Source organism: Acomys minous, assembly GCF_964271855.1.
Source record: "Acomys minous genome assembly, chromosome: 6".
Classification (NCBI taxonomy): Eukaryota; Metazoa; Chordata; class Mammalia; order Rodentia; family Muridae; genus Acomys; species Acomys minous.
Window position 1 is genome coordinate 98,656,883 of NC_140487.1, and position 18,833 is coordinate 98,675,715.

At 46.3% G+C, this 18,833-nt stretch overlaps 1 protein-coding gene across 5 annotated transcripts in view; it reads right to left on the reverse strand.

Annotated features, from left to right (window-relative positions):
- Position 1: 1 nt before the first annotated feature.
- The window catches only part of CAP1 (cyclase associated actin cytoskeleton regulatory protein 1), a 52,063-nt gene continuing 33,231 nt past the window's right edge, over positions 2-18,833 (reverse strand). For 3 of the 5 annotated variants that reach the window (XM_084784887.1, XM_084784885.1, XM_084784883.1), the window contains exons 2-13: positions 13,068-13,192; positions 12,094-12,194; positions 10,336-10,413; positions 8,282-8,425; positions 8,113-8,198; positions 5,781-5,886; positions 5,184-5,361; positions 2,857-3,041; positions 2,557-2,680; positions 2,372-2,454; positions 1,907-2,050; positions 2-1,117 (exon numbers count right to left, since the gene is read on the reverse strand). In XM_084784887.1, the coding sequence (XP_084641013.1) occupies positions 1,034-1,117; positions 1,907-2,050; positions 2,372-2,454; positions 2,557-2,680; positions 2,857-3,041; positions 5,184-5,361; positions 5,781-5,886; positions 8,113-8,198; positions 8,282-8,425; positions 10,336-10,413; positions 12,094-12,194; positions 13,068-13,179 (1,425 nt within the window). In that variant the 5' untranslated portion in view covers positions 13,180-13,192 and the 3' untranslated portion in view covers positions 2-1,033. The remainder of the gene's footprint in view (positions 1,118-1,906; positions 2,051-2,371; positions 2,455-2,556; positions 2,681-2,856; positions 3,042-5,183; positions 5,362-5,780; positions 5,887-8,112; positions 8,199-8,281; positions 8,426-10,335; positions 10,414-12,093; positions 12,195-13,067; positions 13,193-18,833) is intronic. The other 2 variants (XM_084784886.1, XM_084784884.1) reach the window with 1 other exon arrangement.

An 18,833-nucleotide genomic window follows, 5' to 3' on the forward strand; every position in this document is an offset into this window, starting at 1 on the left:
ACAAGTTTGGTATTAACTTTATTCTATTTTCTGTATAACTTTAAGTACATAAAGGTTTATTTCCACAGGCCTCAGGAACTGGGCAGAAGTCACAGGACAATCTCTCTTCCCATCAAAAGAAAAAAAAGTTTGCATATTTTGGTCAGTGTGTCCTAGATGGAGAACTGGGATTTCCAATCCTAACGCTGTTCAGGATTCTGATGTACATCAAGACAGTTTGCAGTGCAGGTCTTAGTCCTGTTCAGGTGCCTGCAATGAGGCCCTACGCTGCTGAGTGTGACAGGCAGGAGGATGAGTGGAGGTGACGGCAGGCATCTGGCAGGGAAGAGAAACACCAGATTCCTTGGAAAGGGGGGGGGGGGGCTGGTTGGTTTTTAAGTTGTGCCCATGGGAACCAAGGCAGTAATCCCTCTAGGGGAAAAAAACGGTTTGAGACACTTTTTTTCCCCCCACAAAAAGGATACTGTTAATGCAGCTGCAAAGCGGAATGCCTACTACATCATGGTTGAGGCTGACCCCGGATGGAATGCAGAATGAAGGAGGCTTTTAGGGAATAAGTCGGCCTGGGATGCCGAGTGGCAAGCCTGGCCTCCCTTGGCAACATCGGAAAGTTGGGTTGGTTAGAAGAACCTAGTACAATCACCGGCTACTGCTACCCCATGCCCACTGTTAGGAGATTAGTATTTTGATCCGGTTGTTTCCGGGACGTTTTTAACCCCCAAGGACTGTTGGTGGAATGACCCCCAAAGCTGAATGCCTCAGAGCTCCAGTCTGGGCCTGCAGCTCCGGAAGCTCGGACTGTGGAGCAGCTGCGCTGATGCAGAGAAGCTGCTCCTTCCTGCGAAGATCCACTGACCCGCTGTCCCGCCCGGCTCAGCCTGAGCTATATTCAGTGAAGGCAGGTAGCTGGGCTTCTCAGCGCAGAGAAGCAGTTTAAGAGCAGAAAGGTAGAGGAAATCTAGAAAAGAAACGTCTCCATACAGATGTATCCCATGGTGTGAAGGGAGAGGGCACAGGACCCACAGGCATTCGCTTATCCAGCGATTTCAGTCACTGTGGTGACCAACTTCTGCCCGTTCCACAGGGTCTTGAACTGCTCGGGGACTGGGAACTCGTTCTGGAAAAAAAAGAGGTACTCTGTTGATGAGGCTGGAGAGATGACTCAGTAGTTAAGAGCACCTGCTCGTAACTTGCACTACGAGGCAGCGCAGAGCCATCTGTGACTCCAGTGGCAGGTAATCCATCCCATCTTCTGACCTTAGGCACCAGGCAAACATGGAGTGACACAAGCTTAGCCAAACCAGCCCTGCAGCTCTACACGGCTTGCCGCTTAGTGATCTGTGGTCCCGAACAGACTTAGACAGCTCTAGACGCCCAACGGGGGATGGCAGCACTCGCATTCTTAGTGAGCTAAGAAAGGCAGGGAACAACCCAGCCCTTGGAGCCACCTTCACAGGACTTCCTGGCTTCTGTGTGTACTGTTGGAATTTACCTACTACCAAATGTCCATCAAGTAGTTTTCTCTAATTAAAGAAGTTGTTGGTCCTGTTTCAACTGTCTGAGATAGGGTAGGGGATTTTGAGTCTGCGGCCAGCCTGCGTTATGTGGTAAGGCCCTGTAGGGAATACAGGTAGACACCAACAGGCCCAGCTGATTTCTTCTGTTTCTAATGTCAGATTCCTCAGGGATACAACTTGTTGGTAGAATGCTTGCCTAGTATGCACAAAGCCTGGTTTAATCTCCAAAAGCCAAGAAACAGCCCTGCGCTGGCTGTATCTGAGCACTTGGGAGGCAGAGGCAGGAGGATCACCAATGATCTCCAGGCAACCCTGCAATAAAAGGAAGAAAGGAAGGAAACGGAAAGAGGAGGGAAGGAAGGAAGGGAAAGGGAAGAAAGGGAACTTACAAAATCCCCGCCTTCTGTAGGAATGAGGACATTCATCTCAGAAGATTTGGCACTGACTATCTCACAGTCCAGGGAGTTCTTGCTCAGGTAAACATGGCAGCCATCTGTTTTGTTAATGGAAATGGTTGGCACTTTTCCCATCACCTGTAGAAGAAAACCAAGACAACTGAGTTCCGACAGGTGTGAGAGGACTAAGCTCTGGAGGGAGTAGTCACAGTTTTAAGCGGTTATGCTCCTTCACAAAAGCCCCCCAGTGCACAACAGATATTAGAAACCGGGGCTGGGCTGGGCTGGGCCAGGTCCTAGACAGAGCTCCCTTAAAGAGCCAGCTTCTGCCACATCCAAGGCAGCTCGCCTTACAGCCTCTGGAGAATCAGATTCCTGCCCAAGGAACATCTGCGAGTCTGCTGTGTCCCTCAATTAATTCTTCAGGGGCCAAAAGGAGGAGCCAAGACATCAGGTTACCTGCACTTTGACATCCCTGCTGTTGATTATCTCCACAATGCCCACCACATCATCAAACACCAGGCCGAGCTTCTTACAGTTATCTAGAAGCGAGGGAGGAGGTCAGCAATGTAACTGCAACAGTGTAAGAGTTTACAGAGAGGCGGGAGTGCCTCTGGCTGCCTAGGGCAGCAAGGACGACTCACCTACTGTAATGGAGTTAATTTTGCCCTTGATTTGCAATGTTGTGTTGACACACTTGTATATGTAAGCCACCTGCTTCAGTTCAGTGTCATCAATCACCAGGTTGGAAACATTCTCCTGGTTTTCCTGATGAAGACACAGCCAGGATTCTTAGCACACAGCACATTATCAGCACAAGCAAGGCCTCTCCCCAAACCCTGGTTCTGCCACCGTAAGCCAGAGCCCTGCACTCCTCAGCTAAATTCTGCTTAAAGCTTTCCTCCTATTCCCTCCTCCCAGGAGATCCAGTTCTTTTCACTCACCACTCTCCACTTCTTGCCTTCCAGTTCGAGCAGAGCTGGCTCCTTCTTCGTGGCTGGCTTGGGGGAGGGGTTAGTTTGGGGCTTAGGTGCAGAGAATGGCTTGGGACCACTCCGCACCGGGCCACTCTGAGCTTTCAGGGCGGGGTTCTTGTGAGTCTTCATGTCATCAGATACATGCTTCAGGGCTGTAAGAACACAGCAGCTACCTCAGTCCTGTCCTGCACGCCAGAGCTTTGGGCTGAGGCAAGAAACAAGGCTGCCATCACTAGTCCTTAGCAAAAACTTCAAAGCAGGAACTGAGCTCTTGAGAGACCATCTTGTAAGCAGTTTTGGGGAAGAGTGTTTATGGTTTCTCTTGTCCTCTAGGTTATATGGGGTTTTTTTGTTGTTGGTTTTTTAAGTTTGTGTGTTGAAGGTGAGGAAGGAGCAAGGCCCAAAAACAGATCTAGAAATGTATTTATTAAATATATGCACACAGAATATGTATGTATGTCAACAAGAAGGGGGGAAGTATGTCACAGTGAAGAAAATTTAGTGGGGGGAAAATACTAACCCTCCTAATGAAATGTTCCTGCTTTTTGTTAGTATGTATTAATTACACACAATAATGTAGTTCACTGTGATTTCTCAGACATGTACAAAAAATGTTCTGATCATATTCACCCCCGTCACCTTCTCTCGTTCTCCCTCAACTCCTACTGGCCTCTTCCTGTCCCTTCTACTTCATGTCTTTGTGTGTGACACAATGAGTTTCATCAGGCGTGCTCAGAGGAGCATGGGTAGGAGGCTACTTACTGGGTGTCTTCTGCCATCTAGTCCCTACTCGTGCTGTTATTTGGTTAAGCCGTACAGATTGTTAACAAATTTGATCTGGTTAATTAATATTCAATTAACAAAATTTTTCTCATGTTTTTTAACTCAAGGCATGAGTGCCAATTTTAGCTCTATCACTGCTTGAGGTTGTAATATAATTGTTTTGGAGGTAGAAGCTGGTGGGAGGATGGTGAAACCCTCCTTCTTATGTGGGGCTGGGTCTAGAGCTGGCAGTTACACTAACCGTTATTATCTTAACCATTACATGGTCCCTTGGCGTGGAAAGGTGTATCTCATGGCTGCACTGTATGCTATCAAGAGGATACACCACAGGTAACAAACAGCCAGGTCCCATAAATGCTGGGTATGTCCCTGATTATACCACTACTGGTTACTATAAATGTATTTTTATGAGTACATTCTTGATCTTTTTTGTTTGTTTGTTTGTTTTGTTTTTCAAGACAGGGTTTCTCTGTGTAGCCTTGGCTGTCCTGGACTCACTTTGTAGACCAGGCTGGCCTCGAACTCACAGCGATCCACCTGCCTCTGCCTCCCGAGTGCTGAGATATAAGTACATTCTTAGTCAAGGGTTACACAATTAAGAATTCCAACAATGCCGGGTGGTGGTAGCTGCAGCAGCAATGGCACATGCATTTAATCCCAGCACTCAGGGAGGTAGAGGTAGGCAGATCTCTGTGAGTTCAAAGCTAGCATGGTCTACAAAGCGAGTCCAGGACAGCCAAGGCTACACAGAGAAATCCTATCACAAAAAAACAAGAAAAGAAATTCCATCAGCTAGGTATAGAAGCGTCCACTTCCTCTGTAACAATAGGTCCTCCTTATACAAATTTCCCATGTGACAAGCACACATCCAACACAAGGACTGCAGAGTCCGTGTGGTACTGTGGCACAGGCTCTGGGGAAACTGCCAGCACTGTTAGCTAGCTAGAAGGTGCCTGAACATGCTACTTAGTGACTTCCACTGTCATTATCCACGTTCAATTTCTACTTCTTAAAAGTATACATTTAGTTACAAATTGACTGTAGGGAAGGAGAGAGTAAGCAGACAACTTGCAGGCATCCCATCTCTCCTTTACCAAGTGGGTCTCGGGTCAAACTGAAAGCATCCATCAGGCTTGGTGGTAGACGCCTTTACCCTTTCAGTAAAGCTTATTACTGTGGGCGTGAGGGTCCTGCTGCAGTGTGCACGTGGAGTCCAGGACAGCTGTGCAGCATAGCCCTCTCCTCATTTTTACGGCTTTCAGGGAATGAACTCAGAGATGACCGCGTTTGCGCTGCAAGCACCTCTTTACCTACTGCGCCATCTCAGTAGCCCTTCATCACCACTTAATTCAAGTCTGACATCACTTTGGGTAACGTGAAGGCAAGTGACACCCCAAATGAATGTTCCCACATGCAAGCCAGTGTTCTGGTTTAGACCAGATACTGTGTCTGGTGGATGAAGTCTAATCCAAACAATTTGCTATAGCAACTGCTCATGCCCAAATGCTCACCGTGTGTGATGCTCTCCCCCTGATTGATCTGTGCAAACAGTGCGGAGCGGGAGGCAGAGTCGTCAGAGCCAGAACCAGTAGGGATCGGGGGAGGAGGTGGGCCCGGTGGGGGAGGAGGTGGGCCTGATCCAGCAGAGGGTCCAGATGGTAATCCACTCAGGTCTTTTGCCACAGGCCCCTAAACACAAAGTACAGGAATTCAGTGAGCTACTCCTTATCCTCTCGATTTTTCTTTATTTGCTGTGGTCTGTGCATTTATTGTTAACACTTTGTTTGTCAATTTATAACAGGGGCCTGTCTTTGTATTTTTTTTTAATTTACTTCAACTTACTTTTTTATTTTATGTGTATGAGTATTTTGCTGGCATGCATGTCTATGTACCACATGTGTGCCTGGTGCTTAAGAAGGACAGAAGAGGGTGTTGAAATTACAGACAATTGTGAGCTGCCCTGGGGGCACAGGGAATCGAAACCATGTCCTCTTAACAGATCAGCCAGAGCTCTTAACTGCCGGGCCATCTCTCCAGCCTTCCTTTTCTGGCCTTGGTGGCTGTAAGTCTGAGCGGAAGGGGAAGGAGGGAAAGGAGGGCTCACTCACCGTCTTGCTCCAAGCCAGGCCAGTGGTATGGAACTCCTTGATGTACGCCTGCAGCTCCGTCCATATACTCAAGTAAGCTCTGACCCAGTCCACGTGCTTCTTATCCCTGCAACAATTAAAATTGAACTTCAGAGTATGGTAGCAACTCCAGAACTCCTCCTGCCATGGCGCTCATCCTCCTGCTGTGGGATGTCTTAGGCTCTGCTCAGTGGCAGCTTCCCTCTCTTCAATAATACTCGTTTAATTAGTTTATCTTATGCGTATGGGTGTTTTGCCTATATCTGTATGCCACATGCTTGCCTGATGTCTAAGGATGCCTGGATAGGGCGTCAGATCCCCTGACTGGAGTTACACATGTTTGTGGGTGCTGGGAATCAAAGCAGGGTCCTCAAGAGCAGCCAGTGCTCATAACTGCTTAGCTATCTCTTTAGTTTCTCATCAATGTTTAAAACAAAACAAACAAACAAACAAACAAAAAATGGCTTAGCGATTAGTAAGGTGGTGCACACCTTATTAATCCCAGCACCTGGGAGGTAAAGGAGGTGCATCTCTGAGTTCAATGTCAGCCTAGTCTACAAAGCCAGGACAGCCAAGGATTGGGAGGGGTGGGGGAGACCTTGTCTCCAAAAAAAAAAAAAAAAAAAAAAGAACCAAAACCAAAACCTTATCCTTTTACCCTAATTAGACCAAACTCCAGGAGAGCTGGGACGCTGGATTATATGTCTATCTTTGACAGCAGTGTTTACCAACATTTTTGTTAGGACCAGATTTTTTCCCCCCAAAATATACCACAGGCAGAACCTAATAGCAAAGTGGTTAAAATAAACATTTTTGCAGGAAGCCACAGTGGACCAAGATTACTCAAGCATTGCCATCAAACTGAGGACCTGCATGAGCCCTCCCAACTAAAGAGGAAAAAATAAACCTGGCGGTGGTGGCACATGCCTTTAATCCCAGCACTCAGGAGACAGAACCATGCGGATCTCTACGAGTTCAAAGCTAGCATGGTCTATAGATCGAGTTCCAGGGCAGCTAGGGCTACACACAGAGAAACACTGTCTCAAAAAACAAACAAAACCAAAAAGGAAATAACCAGCAATTCTTACAGAAGATACACTGCACTGGGTCTGGACACCCCCTTCTCTTTCTAAATGGGAAGGCGCTGATTACTTAGCCCAAGCAAGTATGAGCTTTGGGTTTCCATTTTTTGATCCTCCTTTCAAAGCCAGGTTTCCTAACCGTGTCAGTTCTCAGGTCCTATGATAGGGTAAACTCTGAACAGGTCTGTGGAATTCCAGGCAGCTAAAAAGATTCTAAGAAGTGTGTGGTGTTGTGGGACACAGGTCACACAACTGAAGGCTTATTTCTTCCACAGCTAGTCAACAAATGTCTGCTGCCTGATGGTGTCTGGAGAGTTACAGAGCTCAGTAACTGTGGTGGCTTCAGCTCAAAGTAGGCAATGAAGAAGTCACTTAGGACTAGCATGGTTGTCGTCAGAACACAACGGTACCCTTACCTAACACCAGTGTTGGCTAAGCAGCCTCACTGTCACTTTCCCTGAATACATTACTCTAGTTTAAAAGTCCTGTGCCCTAGCGCCACTGAGACGCAGCAACAGAAGAACAAAAGTTAATACAAACAAGCAACTTAAAGGCCTGGAGAGGTGGCTCAGTGGTTGGGAGCCACGGTTGCTCTTCCGGAGGACCCCGAGTCAATTCCTAGCACCCCTGTGGTGTCTCTCAAGGTCTATAACTCCAGTTCTAGGGGATCCAAAGCTCTCTTCTGACCTCTGACGGCACCAGGCACACATACGATGCATAGATTTATACACAAGCAAAAAACCATACATACATATAGTAATAATAGGAATTAAAAAGAAAAGAAAGCAATTTAAAGTGCATTAATCCATGTTACCAGCATAAGGTAAGGAAAGGTAAGGACTAAGAAACTAAAAAGCAGAAAAAGAAATGGAAGCAGAAATATGTCCTGCTTGGGCTGGAGAGATGGCTCAGAGGTTAAGAGCACGGACTGTTCTTCCAGAGGTCATGAGTTCAATTCCCAGGAACCACATGGTGGCTCACAACCATCTGTAATGAGCTCTGGCGCACTCTTCTGGCCTGCAGGTGTACATGCAGGCAGAGCTCTGTATACATAATAATAAATAATAAATCTTTAAAAAAAGAAAAAGAAATATGTCCTGTTGTAAATGCAGTTCTAGGATCTACCAGGCTTTCCATCAAACAGCCTTGAAGTAAAAGAAGCAACAAGGAAGTCACTCCAGGAAGTAACCAGGTGCTCTGTGCTGTCCCGGCTGGGGACAGGCTGGACTCACACATCTCTGTACTCCTTGAGGACTCGATTTGTGTAAAACATGGCAGCATCATTCATCTCTTTCACAAAGGGGCCAGGTTTCGCTGCCTGTGAAGGAAAAAGCAGTCAGTAACTGAGAGCCTCTGCAGCCCTATGCCCTTGCCCTGTTTAGACCCGCCCTTCCCCCTTACCAGAGCCACCCAGCCCAGGGCCTGGATGCTTTCACTGATAGCTGATAGATGATTGAAAAACTTGCTGCCTCGGTTCTTCTCCCGGAAGGTTATCACTTCTTGGATCTGCTCCGAGATGGGTGCCAACAATTCAGAAAGCTTATTCTAGGAGAGATGGGAAGCAACTGTGGTTAGTATTTCTATTAAAGCAACATACGCTCATCAACTCTTGACTCTGAAGGCAAGCTTTCCCCTCCTCAGTTTACAGAGACAATATTCTATGTAGCCTAGAATCCAGGATACTCCTGCCTCAGCACCCCCCCACCCCCCCCCACCCCCGTGTTGAAACTCTAACCATGGGAGAACTTGTTAAGTCTACAATGAGCACAGAAGGTAAACTTTGTGTCCAGGCTACCTTAAATCATACGGCTAAGAACTGCTCACATCCTTCCTCTACATAAAGTTTCAACTTCTCAGAAGAGAGTCTGAGTTCAGGACCTATATTCTATACCAGAAAAGCCCCACCATTCAGGCCACTTGCCTCTTTTCTGACCCACTAATAGAAGATGCCAGCTTATTTTTGTTCCTTATGTCCTCTTTTCCACCCACGCAAATGCTCCAGGAGCAGCTTTTCCAGCCCAGCTGTCACGGCCTCTGTATCACGTGCCGATATGACCAATCTGACCTGCCCACACGAAACTACAAGCTATCCCCAGGCCCATGTATGTGCCCTCTCCTTTCCTCTGTTTTCCTGTGAGACAGGGTCTTATGCACTCCAGGCTGGTCTTTAGGTAGCAGAGGATGACTTTAAACTCCTCCTGATTTTCTGTCTCCACTTCCCAAATGCTAGGATTAAAGGTATACTGCCAAGCCTGGTGTAAATATGCTTTTCTTTTTCTGTTAGTTTTTCAAAGGCCAGGGCTTTGTCTGAGTTCTCTTTTGTCCTCAATGCACCCTGAGACACACAGCAGCTGCTGAATAGAGATCTGGTGATAAAAATGCAGTCCGAGATGCTGCCATTCAAAGCCACTTAGCAAAATGAAGGAGCTTTGTGTTCCCATTTTTTGATCCTCCCTTCAAAGCCAGGTTTCCTAACCATGTCAGTTCTCAGGGCCTCAGTCTAACGAGAAGTGTGAAAACTACTCTAAAGGGCCAGTCAGTGAATATTTGTTCCCATAAACTTCACTCTGATACACGGGTGTCAGATGAGGTCAGCTTGCAGCCTGTACTTCTGCTAACCTTAGCCTAAAACATGACAATGTCTTGGCTGCTTTATTATTTTGGGAAAATATGAGCTTGGAAGAAAGACTTAGGTAAAACACTATTGTCACTCAAGACAGCTATTTAAATTATTTTCACATATTTAGCATGATTAAGATCAAGGGTTTTATTTCAGCCTTAGCAGGAAGACTTGTTTTAGCATTTTCTGTGACTAGGAAAGCCTAAGACAAGTTAAGAATCTTTCCCTCTGAGAAAACTCATTTTTCTAGCTTTTTTGTTTGTTTGGTTGGTTGGGTTTTTTCTGTTTTGTTTTGTTTGTTTTTTGTTTTTTTGTTTTGAGGCAGGTTTCTCTGTGTAGCCCTGGCTGACCTGGACCCGCTCTGTAGACTAGGCTGGCCTCAAACCCACCTGCCTCTGCCTCCCAAAGTGGTGGAATTGCAGATGTGCGCCACCTTGCCAGGCTCATTTCTATAACTTAACTTTCCACATCACATAGCACAAAATGTTGACGTAAGAATTAAAGAGAGACTCCTCCATCAGTAACGGATGAAGGGGGTCCCAGTTCCCCGCTGTAGCTCTGCCACCCACCATAAAGCACCAGAGCTGCCTTTGTTTACTAACAGAAGCAGCAAGGTCCCAGGGGCAACTAAAGTAATGGACAAAATGACAAAAAACAAAAAGTCAGCAGGGACCAGCAACTATCCAAGGCACATTCCCACGGGGTCCTGAGGCGGCCTTATGTCTATACATTACTGTGAGTGTGGTGGGTCTATTGCAGCCTGCTGTGACAGCCTCTTGCAAATTTGTTTGCCCTGAGCATCACACCAGACAAAACCATCCAGTGATGAACTTACACCGGCTGGCTGCTGGCACTGAGAAGCTGTAACCAGGAGAGCTCGCTCCAACTTCAGGCCTGTGTGCACCATCTCCGCCTGCAGAAGGAAACAATCCACTGTCCATGACACATGACACATAAGCAGACCTTGAAACTGACCCTGGTAGTATCCAAGCCCTTCATGTTGTCTGCCCCATGCATTCCAGAGCCCAGGGACTGATACCACAATCACATTACTATTGTTCCTGCTGGAACTGTCCAGGACAAATAGCCAGAACTGGAAATGACCATAATCCCAAGCTGTCTTAAGTGAAGGCAGCTCAGTGAGCTCACAGGAAGTACTTTGGGATCTGCCTGTTTGAGGTGGTAAGAATAGAACCCAGGGCTCTGGGAATGCTAAGCACTCTACCACTGTGCTAAGAACACATCCCAGTCCCACGTAACTTTGTTTAAATTTAGGTTTATTTTTATTCATGTGTCTCTGTATGCATATACCTCACTGTGTGCAGATCCTAATGCAGGCCAGGAGAAGGTGTCAGAGCCCCTGAACTGGAGCATTAAATGGCTGTGAGCCACCTAGTGTGAGCGCTGAGAAGAAAGCTCGGGCCATCTGCAAGAGCTGCATCTCTCCAGCTCCTTTTATTTTTTGAGGTTCTGAGACTGGGTTTTACTTTATAGCCTACCTAAGTTGACCTTAAAATTGTGGCATCCTCCTACCTTGGTCTCCCAAGACTAGGATGACAGGCAGGAGCTACCACAGGCAGCTGGATTTGCACTTTCAAAGATTAAAAATGACATGATGTTTTAATTTTTTCCCCAAAGGAGCTGGAGAGGGCTCAGCAGTTAAGAGCACCAGCTGTTCTTCCAAGGGCTCCAGAGTTGTTTCCCAGCATCCACCATGGCTCACACCCTCTGTAACTCTGCTTCCAGGGGATGGAATGCCCTCTTCCGGCTTCTGTGGGCACCATGCACACAACTGTATACAGATGTACATGCAGGCAAAACACCCGGGCATATAAAATGTTTTTAAAAATTAATTCTTTTTCAAATGTTATAGAACTGTCTGAAGGGGAAAAAAAAAAACCACAACACCACTTCCCCACCACTAAAGTCCCAACACTGCTCCGTAGAGCTTACACCTCTCATACACTACCAACAGTCTGTGTACAAGGGCTCGGGGTCAGTTAGAAAGATGCTAAATATGGTTTCTGCTTATAAATGATCATTCAGTGCACCAGCAGAAAGGTGCTGGGTCCCAAAAGCGACGCAGAGAGCGTATGTGTGTGTGGGATGCAGGTGGTGGTGACAATGTAGGAGGCAGTTCATGAAGGGACGTGGGAGGACAGGCATCTGTCACTGCCTACTTCATGTCTCACAGGGGACCAAGTGCGAAAGTAACCCATATTAGCATAAGTAATAACCATCAGGCATGGCTTTATAGGTGCTACGTCATGATGATGATTCTTTTGAATAAGCCATCCTCCGCTTGGTTACATAACATTAAGGTAAGTCTGCTAGCACATTCTCCACCACAAAGGTGAACACTTTTGTATTTTATAAGCAAACAAGCTTTCTCATAAAAGAAACACATAGAATAGGTAGTGAAAACAAAAGGCGTAGAAAAATAAAGCCACTTTTGTGCCTAGACAGATGAAGGCAGAAGAAAAGGAGTCAGGGAGGTCCTAGAAGGTTCCTAAGCTGAGAGTAAAAAAAAAAAAAAAGGTGAAGAAAGCCATCAGTCCTTACATAGGAAGGAGATCAAAGGCCCCATCCTTACATGTTTCTGCACGTCTCCCCCAATCTCCTTACTCATCTTCAAGTACTCTGCCACGGGATTGGCAAGCAGTGAGTCAAACGCTTGCACATACGGAGCTGCTCCTGGAGAAGGCAGACACACACAACAGGAAGAATCAATCATGCACCAGAAAGACTTTTTAAAAATGTGAGTGATGTAGGCCGGCACTCATGTGGTCATCAGAGGACAACTTCAGATGTCAGTCCTTCCTGGCCTTCTACTGGACACAGCATCCCTGCCTGTTCATCACTGCTCACACCTGGCTACTAGCCCACGAGCTCCCAGGGGGTCTTCTGTCTCTGCCTCCCATCTCGACACAGGAGCACTGAGACCACAGACACACGCTACCGTGCTCAGCGTCAAGTGGGTTCTATGGATCTGGACTCAGGTCCTCTGGCTTGGATGGCAAGCACTTAATCTGCTGAGCCATCTCCCCAGACAGGAGACATTTCTTGAAAGTAGAGAGCCAAGGAGACACGGTGCACAGAAAACTAGAGCAGGAGTCAGGCAGCAGAGCCTGCCTCTAACCCTGGTGCTAGCTGCTTCTGTGGCATCCTTACTCGCTGAGCTTAATGCTTGTCACCTATAAAGTGAAAATAAACATGAGGGTCCTCCAGGGTCCCTTTCATCCTGGCTATTCTATGTATTGGCTAGTGCAGCGGCAAACTGGCTAACTGGGCAAATCATTTAGAAAGAAGAATCTTTAATCACTTGTCATTTGACAGAATGACTAGTCACTCTGCTAAAGGACAGGAAACATCACATAAGCAGGAAGTTCTTCCGTTAAAATTAGTTAACCACAGGCCTCCCTGTGTCAAATCACTTCCTTCCTATCTGTTCACAGGAGATAAACTACCTACATTAAGTCTGGGAGGTGGGCTCCAAAGGAGAAAGTTCACCAGGACAGAAAAACTGATGCGGGGACAGCACAAAGCACCCCGCTGGGTCCGGCTTACCTTTTGAAGGACTGTCTCCAAATCCACAGTGCATGTCAGAGGTATGTGACACTGCCTCCAGGCGGCCCACTGCCCTCTCCAATCTTTCTACAAGATTTTGCATGTCAGCCATAATGATCCACCTGCTGAAACAGATCAAATGTCATGTGCCATTTTAATATTATACCTCCATGGGGGTGAGGAGGATGCCAATTCTGCGGAACAGGATAATTTAGTAATAAAATACAGTGGAAAAGTCAGCTAGAGAATTTGCAAAACCACACAGACATCATTAAGTAAGAAAACTACTTAGGAAAAGGTGTTCACTAATGCAAATCTTATTCAAATACTTGAGTACTTAGTATATACTAACAAATATTTGTGCACGAATTTAGATTTACAAAGTAGGTGATACATATTTTCTCAGGTTAAACCTCCCTACAACTAATTAGGATGTTTGCTATACTCCTTTGGGGGCATGAGAGGTTGAGCCCAGGTTTTCATCAATGCTAGGCAAGCACTCTACAACTGAGTTACACCCCCAACCAATTACTATATGCTTAAAGATATAAATTTAATTTTTAGTAACATTCACTGACTTGTGTCTAGTCATACACTAGTCACTACAGAAGCCAACATTCAAATCTCCTAGCTGTATGTTTAATGCGGTTTCCACCTCACCCCCAACTTCCTGCTGTCTGCAGTGGGATGTCACATACCAGGATAAATACCATCCTTACTAACTTTTAACTGAAGGTGGGGAAAGGGTACTTAACATAGATACTAATGACCACCAAACCAACAGGGAAAAGGCTGAAGATGCCGGAAGCTGCAGGTGGGGTGGCATGGGGTTTCAGGGAAGGGCTGAATGCTGGGAGATCAGATAAGGGTATCATAAAGCTGCCACCTGAGTCAGGCTCAAAAGAGAATGGGTGGGTCTGGACACGCAGCCAGGAAGGGGACCACAGACTGGAAAGCTTGTTAGAGACTTTTCAGAGTACCTTACCGAAGCCCGCCTCACTCGCTGTCTCAGATGCTGAAGAGAGTAAGCTCCAAGAGAGAAGAGTGAGCTGATTTTGTAATTTGACTCTCCCTCTACTCCTCCTTCTAGATCACTCACTACCCGGCAGGTTAGGTTTAAGGTGTGCGGTACTTATTTATGAGCCTATACATATTATGAAACCACAGAGGGCCAAGGGTTCTTCTGACAGTTGCTTGGACTACACACCCAAGCGTGAAACATTACCCATTTGCCCCTGTACAAGGTAACTGTGATTGTAGAGTTTCAGTTAAAACTTTGACTCGCACAACAATTAGGCCCTTCCCCAAAATGACAGATAGCACGCCAGAATATCGCACGCTACACACTGGCCTCCCTGTGCAGGAGATAAGCAGCTCTCCAGACAACACAATCCCTGTTCATTCTTCTCTGTGTGCAGGTGCTATCTCTCTGGACCCAGTCACTCGTTACCGAATGTTATTTAAGAGTGTCAGTGAGAAAAAAATAAGCGTGAGAAATCAAACCAACTTCTCTGTTTCCTGAACTGAAGAAGCGGCAGAAACCTCTAAGTCTATTCCTACCCAAAGTGGAACAGACCTGGGACAGCAGACACCTGTTCTCCCTTACGTTAGCAAAACCAGCAAGCAATACCCATTCTGCTCCCCTGTTCTATTCACATATATCCACACTGTAAATCTAGGGGAATAAACTAAATCCCAAAGCTACCATCCATGCAGAGCACTCACTTCTGCTAATACAACATGTTCTGTCACACACAATGGCAGCCAGTGAGGCCAGTGCTACAGAAAATACAATAATGGAAAATACAACACAAACAGTGTAGGACTATATATGCTACCACAGCTCTGAAAACTAATTTCTTTTAAGATTTTTTTTTATTTTACATGAATGGGTTTTTACTTTTTTTGCTTACAAGTATGCCTGTGCATTGTATATAGAGATGGCCCACAGAGGCCAGAAGAGGGGGTCAGCTCTCCTAGAACTAAAGTTACAGATGCCTACGAGCTGCCACATGGGTGGATAAATTGAACACACGTCCTCAGGAAGTGCATTCCAGTGCTCTTAACCACTGAGACATCTCTTCATCCCTAAACACTAATTTTTAAAGTTTAATAACAGTTTTAGGAACTAGACAGATGGAATAGTGGTAAAAAGAAAAATGTATACTCCTCTTTCAGAGGACCTGAGTTCTGTTCCTAGCACCCACTTCAGACAGCTCACAACCACCTGTAATTCCAACCCCAGGGCATCTGATGACTTCTCCTGGCCTCTGTGGACACCTGACTCACATGCAGATACTCCCACAACTACACATAATTAAAAAAATAAATCTTCCTCTAACTCTCAAGTTGCTGAAGATGACGCTCAACTCCACATCCTCCTGCTTCTACCTCCCACATGACAGAATTACAGGTATGAACTACCTTCCTGGAAAACGCCACCATTTATAGCTGTTCTCCTCCTACCACTAACTAAATAGAGACCAGTAACCAGGGCTTTGGGTTCTTTTTGTTTTGTCTTGTGGGAATAGAGTGAGATTTGATAGGTTACGGGAAAGAATGTCCAAATGCAAAGGGACTGAAAGACAAACCAAAGGCACACCTCTCTCCTCCCAAGGGCTCAGATTACAACTGTGAGCCACCACTTCCGGCAAGACAGGCCTCTTCTTAGCCTACCCACCCTGCTCTGGGTGGTCGTGTCCACCTCTCCCTAGCCGTCACCTGCCCTTACTGTAGAAACACAACCAACCCACTTGCAAACACCTGTTAAGGCCTCAGAGCAGCATATTCAAGTCAAGACGTGGGATTGGGATTCAGAATCTTAGATCAAGCTCCCATTTCAACATCGAAATCGGGCACCTCAAACTGAAATATCTTTCCCAGCTCTCCTCCCACAAGCCCTCTCCACACTGTCTCAGTGGTCCAGCACTGCTGGCCGTCACACAGCTGCCCAAGCTAATAACCTGGCAGCTGTCAGCCATCGAACACTGAACAAGAGAAGTCTTTCTGGTGTGTTGGGCTTCATAGAGCCAGGGTCTCACGTAGTTCAGGACTGCCTCAAACTCCTGCTTCTCCTGTCTGCACCTCCCAAATGCTGCATGAAACACCGTCTTAAACAAACACATCTACAGGCTGAACTTTGCCTATCTCAAGAACAGATTTCCTTGCCTTCATCCTAACTTGAAAAACAAATCACTAAGGCTTTTCCCTGCTTCCTGCCATTACTTCCTAGCTAGTCTCCCCTAAATTCAGTAACATGCCCCGTCTTCATCCATCTCAAATGCAAATGTAATTAGGATGTATTTTTAACATTTTGTGTAGGTGTGTGTGGAATAGGGCAGCAGGGAGCAATTTTTCCAGTGATGATTCTCTCCTTGCACCGTGTTTTGAGGCAGGGGCTCTCAGCGTTCCTTGTGGCTGCACTGTGTATGTGATCGCTGGCTGCTTCTCTTGTCTCTGCCCTGCATCTTGCTGTAAGAATGCGTGGATTACAGACGCAAGGCCCAGAACCCATCTGGGATGCTTGTTTTTGTTTGTTTTTCCCCAACATGGGTCCCAGGAATCAAAGTTGGTTTTGTGCAACATAAGCTTTTGCTTACTGAACTACTGCCCTGGCCCATAACACTACCATATTTGTATTCAATACCTTTCAGTATTCCCCACAGCATTCAGGGTAAAGTCCAAATAAGCTTTTCCATAATCTGGCCCTGCATTATCTCCTGTCCTCACCTGCACCTAGCTTAACCACACTTCCACAACCAACTTACTTACTTACATTTCCATAAAAAGCCGTGTCTTCTCTCACTTATTAAGCTATCTACTCTGCCTGCTTGCACTTTGCCCCAACTCAGAAACTCTTACTGTCCTTTAGATCTCGGGTAAGACATTACCTACGTAAAAAGCATGTCCACTTATGTGCTTCCACGATACTGTACACTTACCTCTACCACCACACAGAGCTTAAAAGCACTTCCTACGCAGGGCATGGTAGCGCACGCCTTTAATCCCAGCACTTGGGAGGCAGAGACAGGCAGATCACTGGAGTTCAAGGCCAGCCTGGTCTACAAAGCCACTGCAGGACAGCCAAGGCTACACAGAGAAACCCTATCTCAAAACACCAAACCAAAAAAAGGAAAGAAAGAAAAGAAATTTAACAGAGGCCAACAGGGTGTGGTAGTGCACGCCTTTGATCCCAGCACTTGGGAGGCAGAAGCAGGTGAATCTGAGTTCAAGGCCAGCCTGGTCTACAGAGGAAATTCCAGGACAGCCAGGGCTACACAGAGAAACCCAACAACAATAAAACAAAACAAAATTTTAAAAGTGATACAAATAGACTATGTTAAAGCATCTAGACTGCATACGGATGGCTTGGAGTACGAAAACAAGGCTGTGTGAGCACGCTGGCTCAGACACCCCGGGAAGCCTGGTGGTGTCTGGCTTGAGATGATGATGAAAATGAAAAAGGAGTGATGCTGAAAGACAGCAAAGTATTTACAAGCACTAGCTGATAAACAGTAGGACTTGAACGAGAGGGAAAGCATCAGGGTCTGTAAGGTTACTCACCTACCTAGCTACTCAAGATTAAATGAAGGCTACTACAAAAGACTTTTGTTGTTGTTGAGACAAAGTCTTACTCTGTAGCATTGGCTGACCTGGAATTCCCTGTGTAGACCTGCTGGCCTCAAATTTACAAAGATCCACCTGCCTCTGCCTGGAGTGCTGGGATTAAAGACATGCCGCTATGCCCCACCCATCACAAATGATATTTAAAACAGAAAACAAAAGAGCCTACAAACAAGCCCCTTTGAGGAGCCAGCACCTGAATTAAGTGCTAGGACATTGTTTTTAAAAGGACAAAATAGTTTCCCTGCCCAAAAGGGGAGAGGCAAAGCTACCTTCCATAGAATCAGCTTCTTGGGATTTAAAGTAACTGTGGAAATCACCTTGCAAAAACTCCATTTGATGCCAGAACAGTCCCTTCAACATTGTTAGCAATTAGCTGGGCAGCCTCTGATCCAGCCGGCAGGGATGGAGAATCTGGACTTCTGAGACAGCCCACTCTATTCAGACAGCTCCAAGGACTCCTTATATGGAGGCAAATCTGCCTCCCTGGAACTTCCACCCAGTCTGTCAGCTCTGCCCTTGGAGGGCACACATACCAAGTGTGAACTAGACACAAGTGTAACTGTGTGGTCCTGACTGAAAGCACAGCCGCATTCGGAGAGGGGAGAGGACGACAACTCTAGAGTTACAAGGATGGGCGCCTTATGAGAATGACGGCAGGAAGGCAGTGTAGCAGATTCTAGCAGGTTCTAGTTAGAGCAAGAAGATGATGTCCGTTTTAGATGTACGGAGCCTGAAGAGAAGAGAAAGCTTCTAAATGAAAGTGCCCAGTAAGTACTTAGGAAGAGAGCCTGGGAAAGGACCAAGACTGAAGATGATGTTTACAAGTCACTGGCAAGAAAAGCTTCATGACATCATCATGCAGAGCAGAAGGAAACTATGAGCTTGATTCTCCAGCAACTTCTTTTGCGGTCCATAACCAAGAAAAACTAGACCTGGCTGGAGATCCTTGCCAAAGCTGCTTCTTTTTCATCATTCTGTATTTTTCTGTAATGCTACACAAACACTCTGCCACTGAGCTACAGTCAGCAAGCCCTCAATCGCTTCATTCCAACAACTTCCTGTTATTCACTGACTCAGGCTGAGGGCAATGGGCTGGGTTACTCCTGCAGTTCTGGTCACAACTCAAGAAGCCAGTAGTGT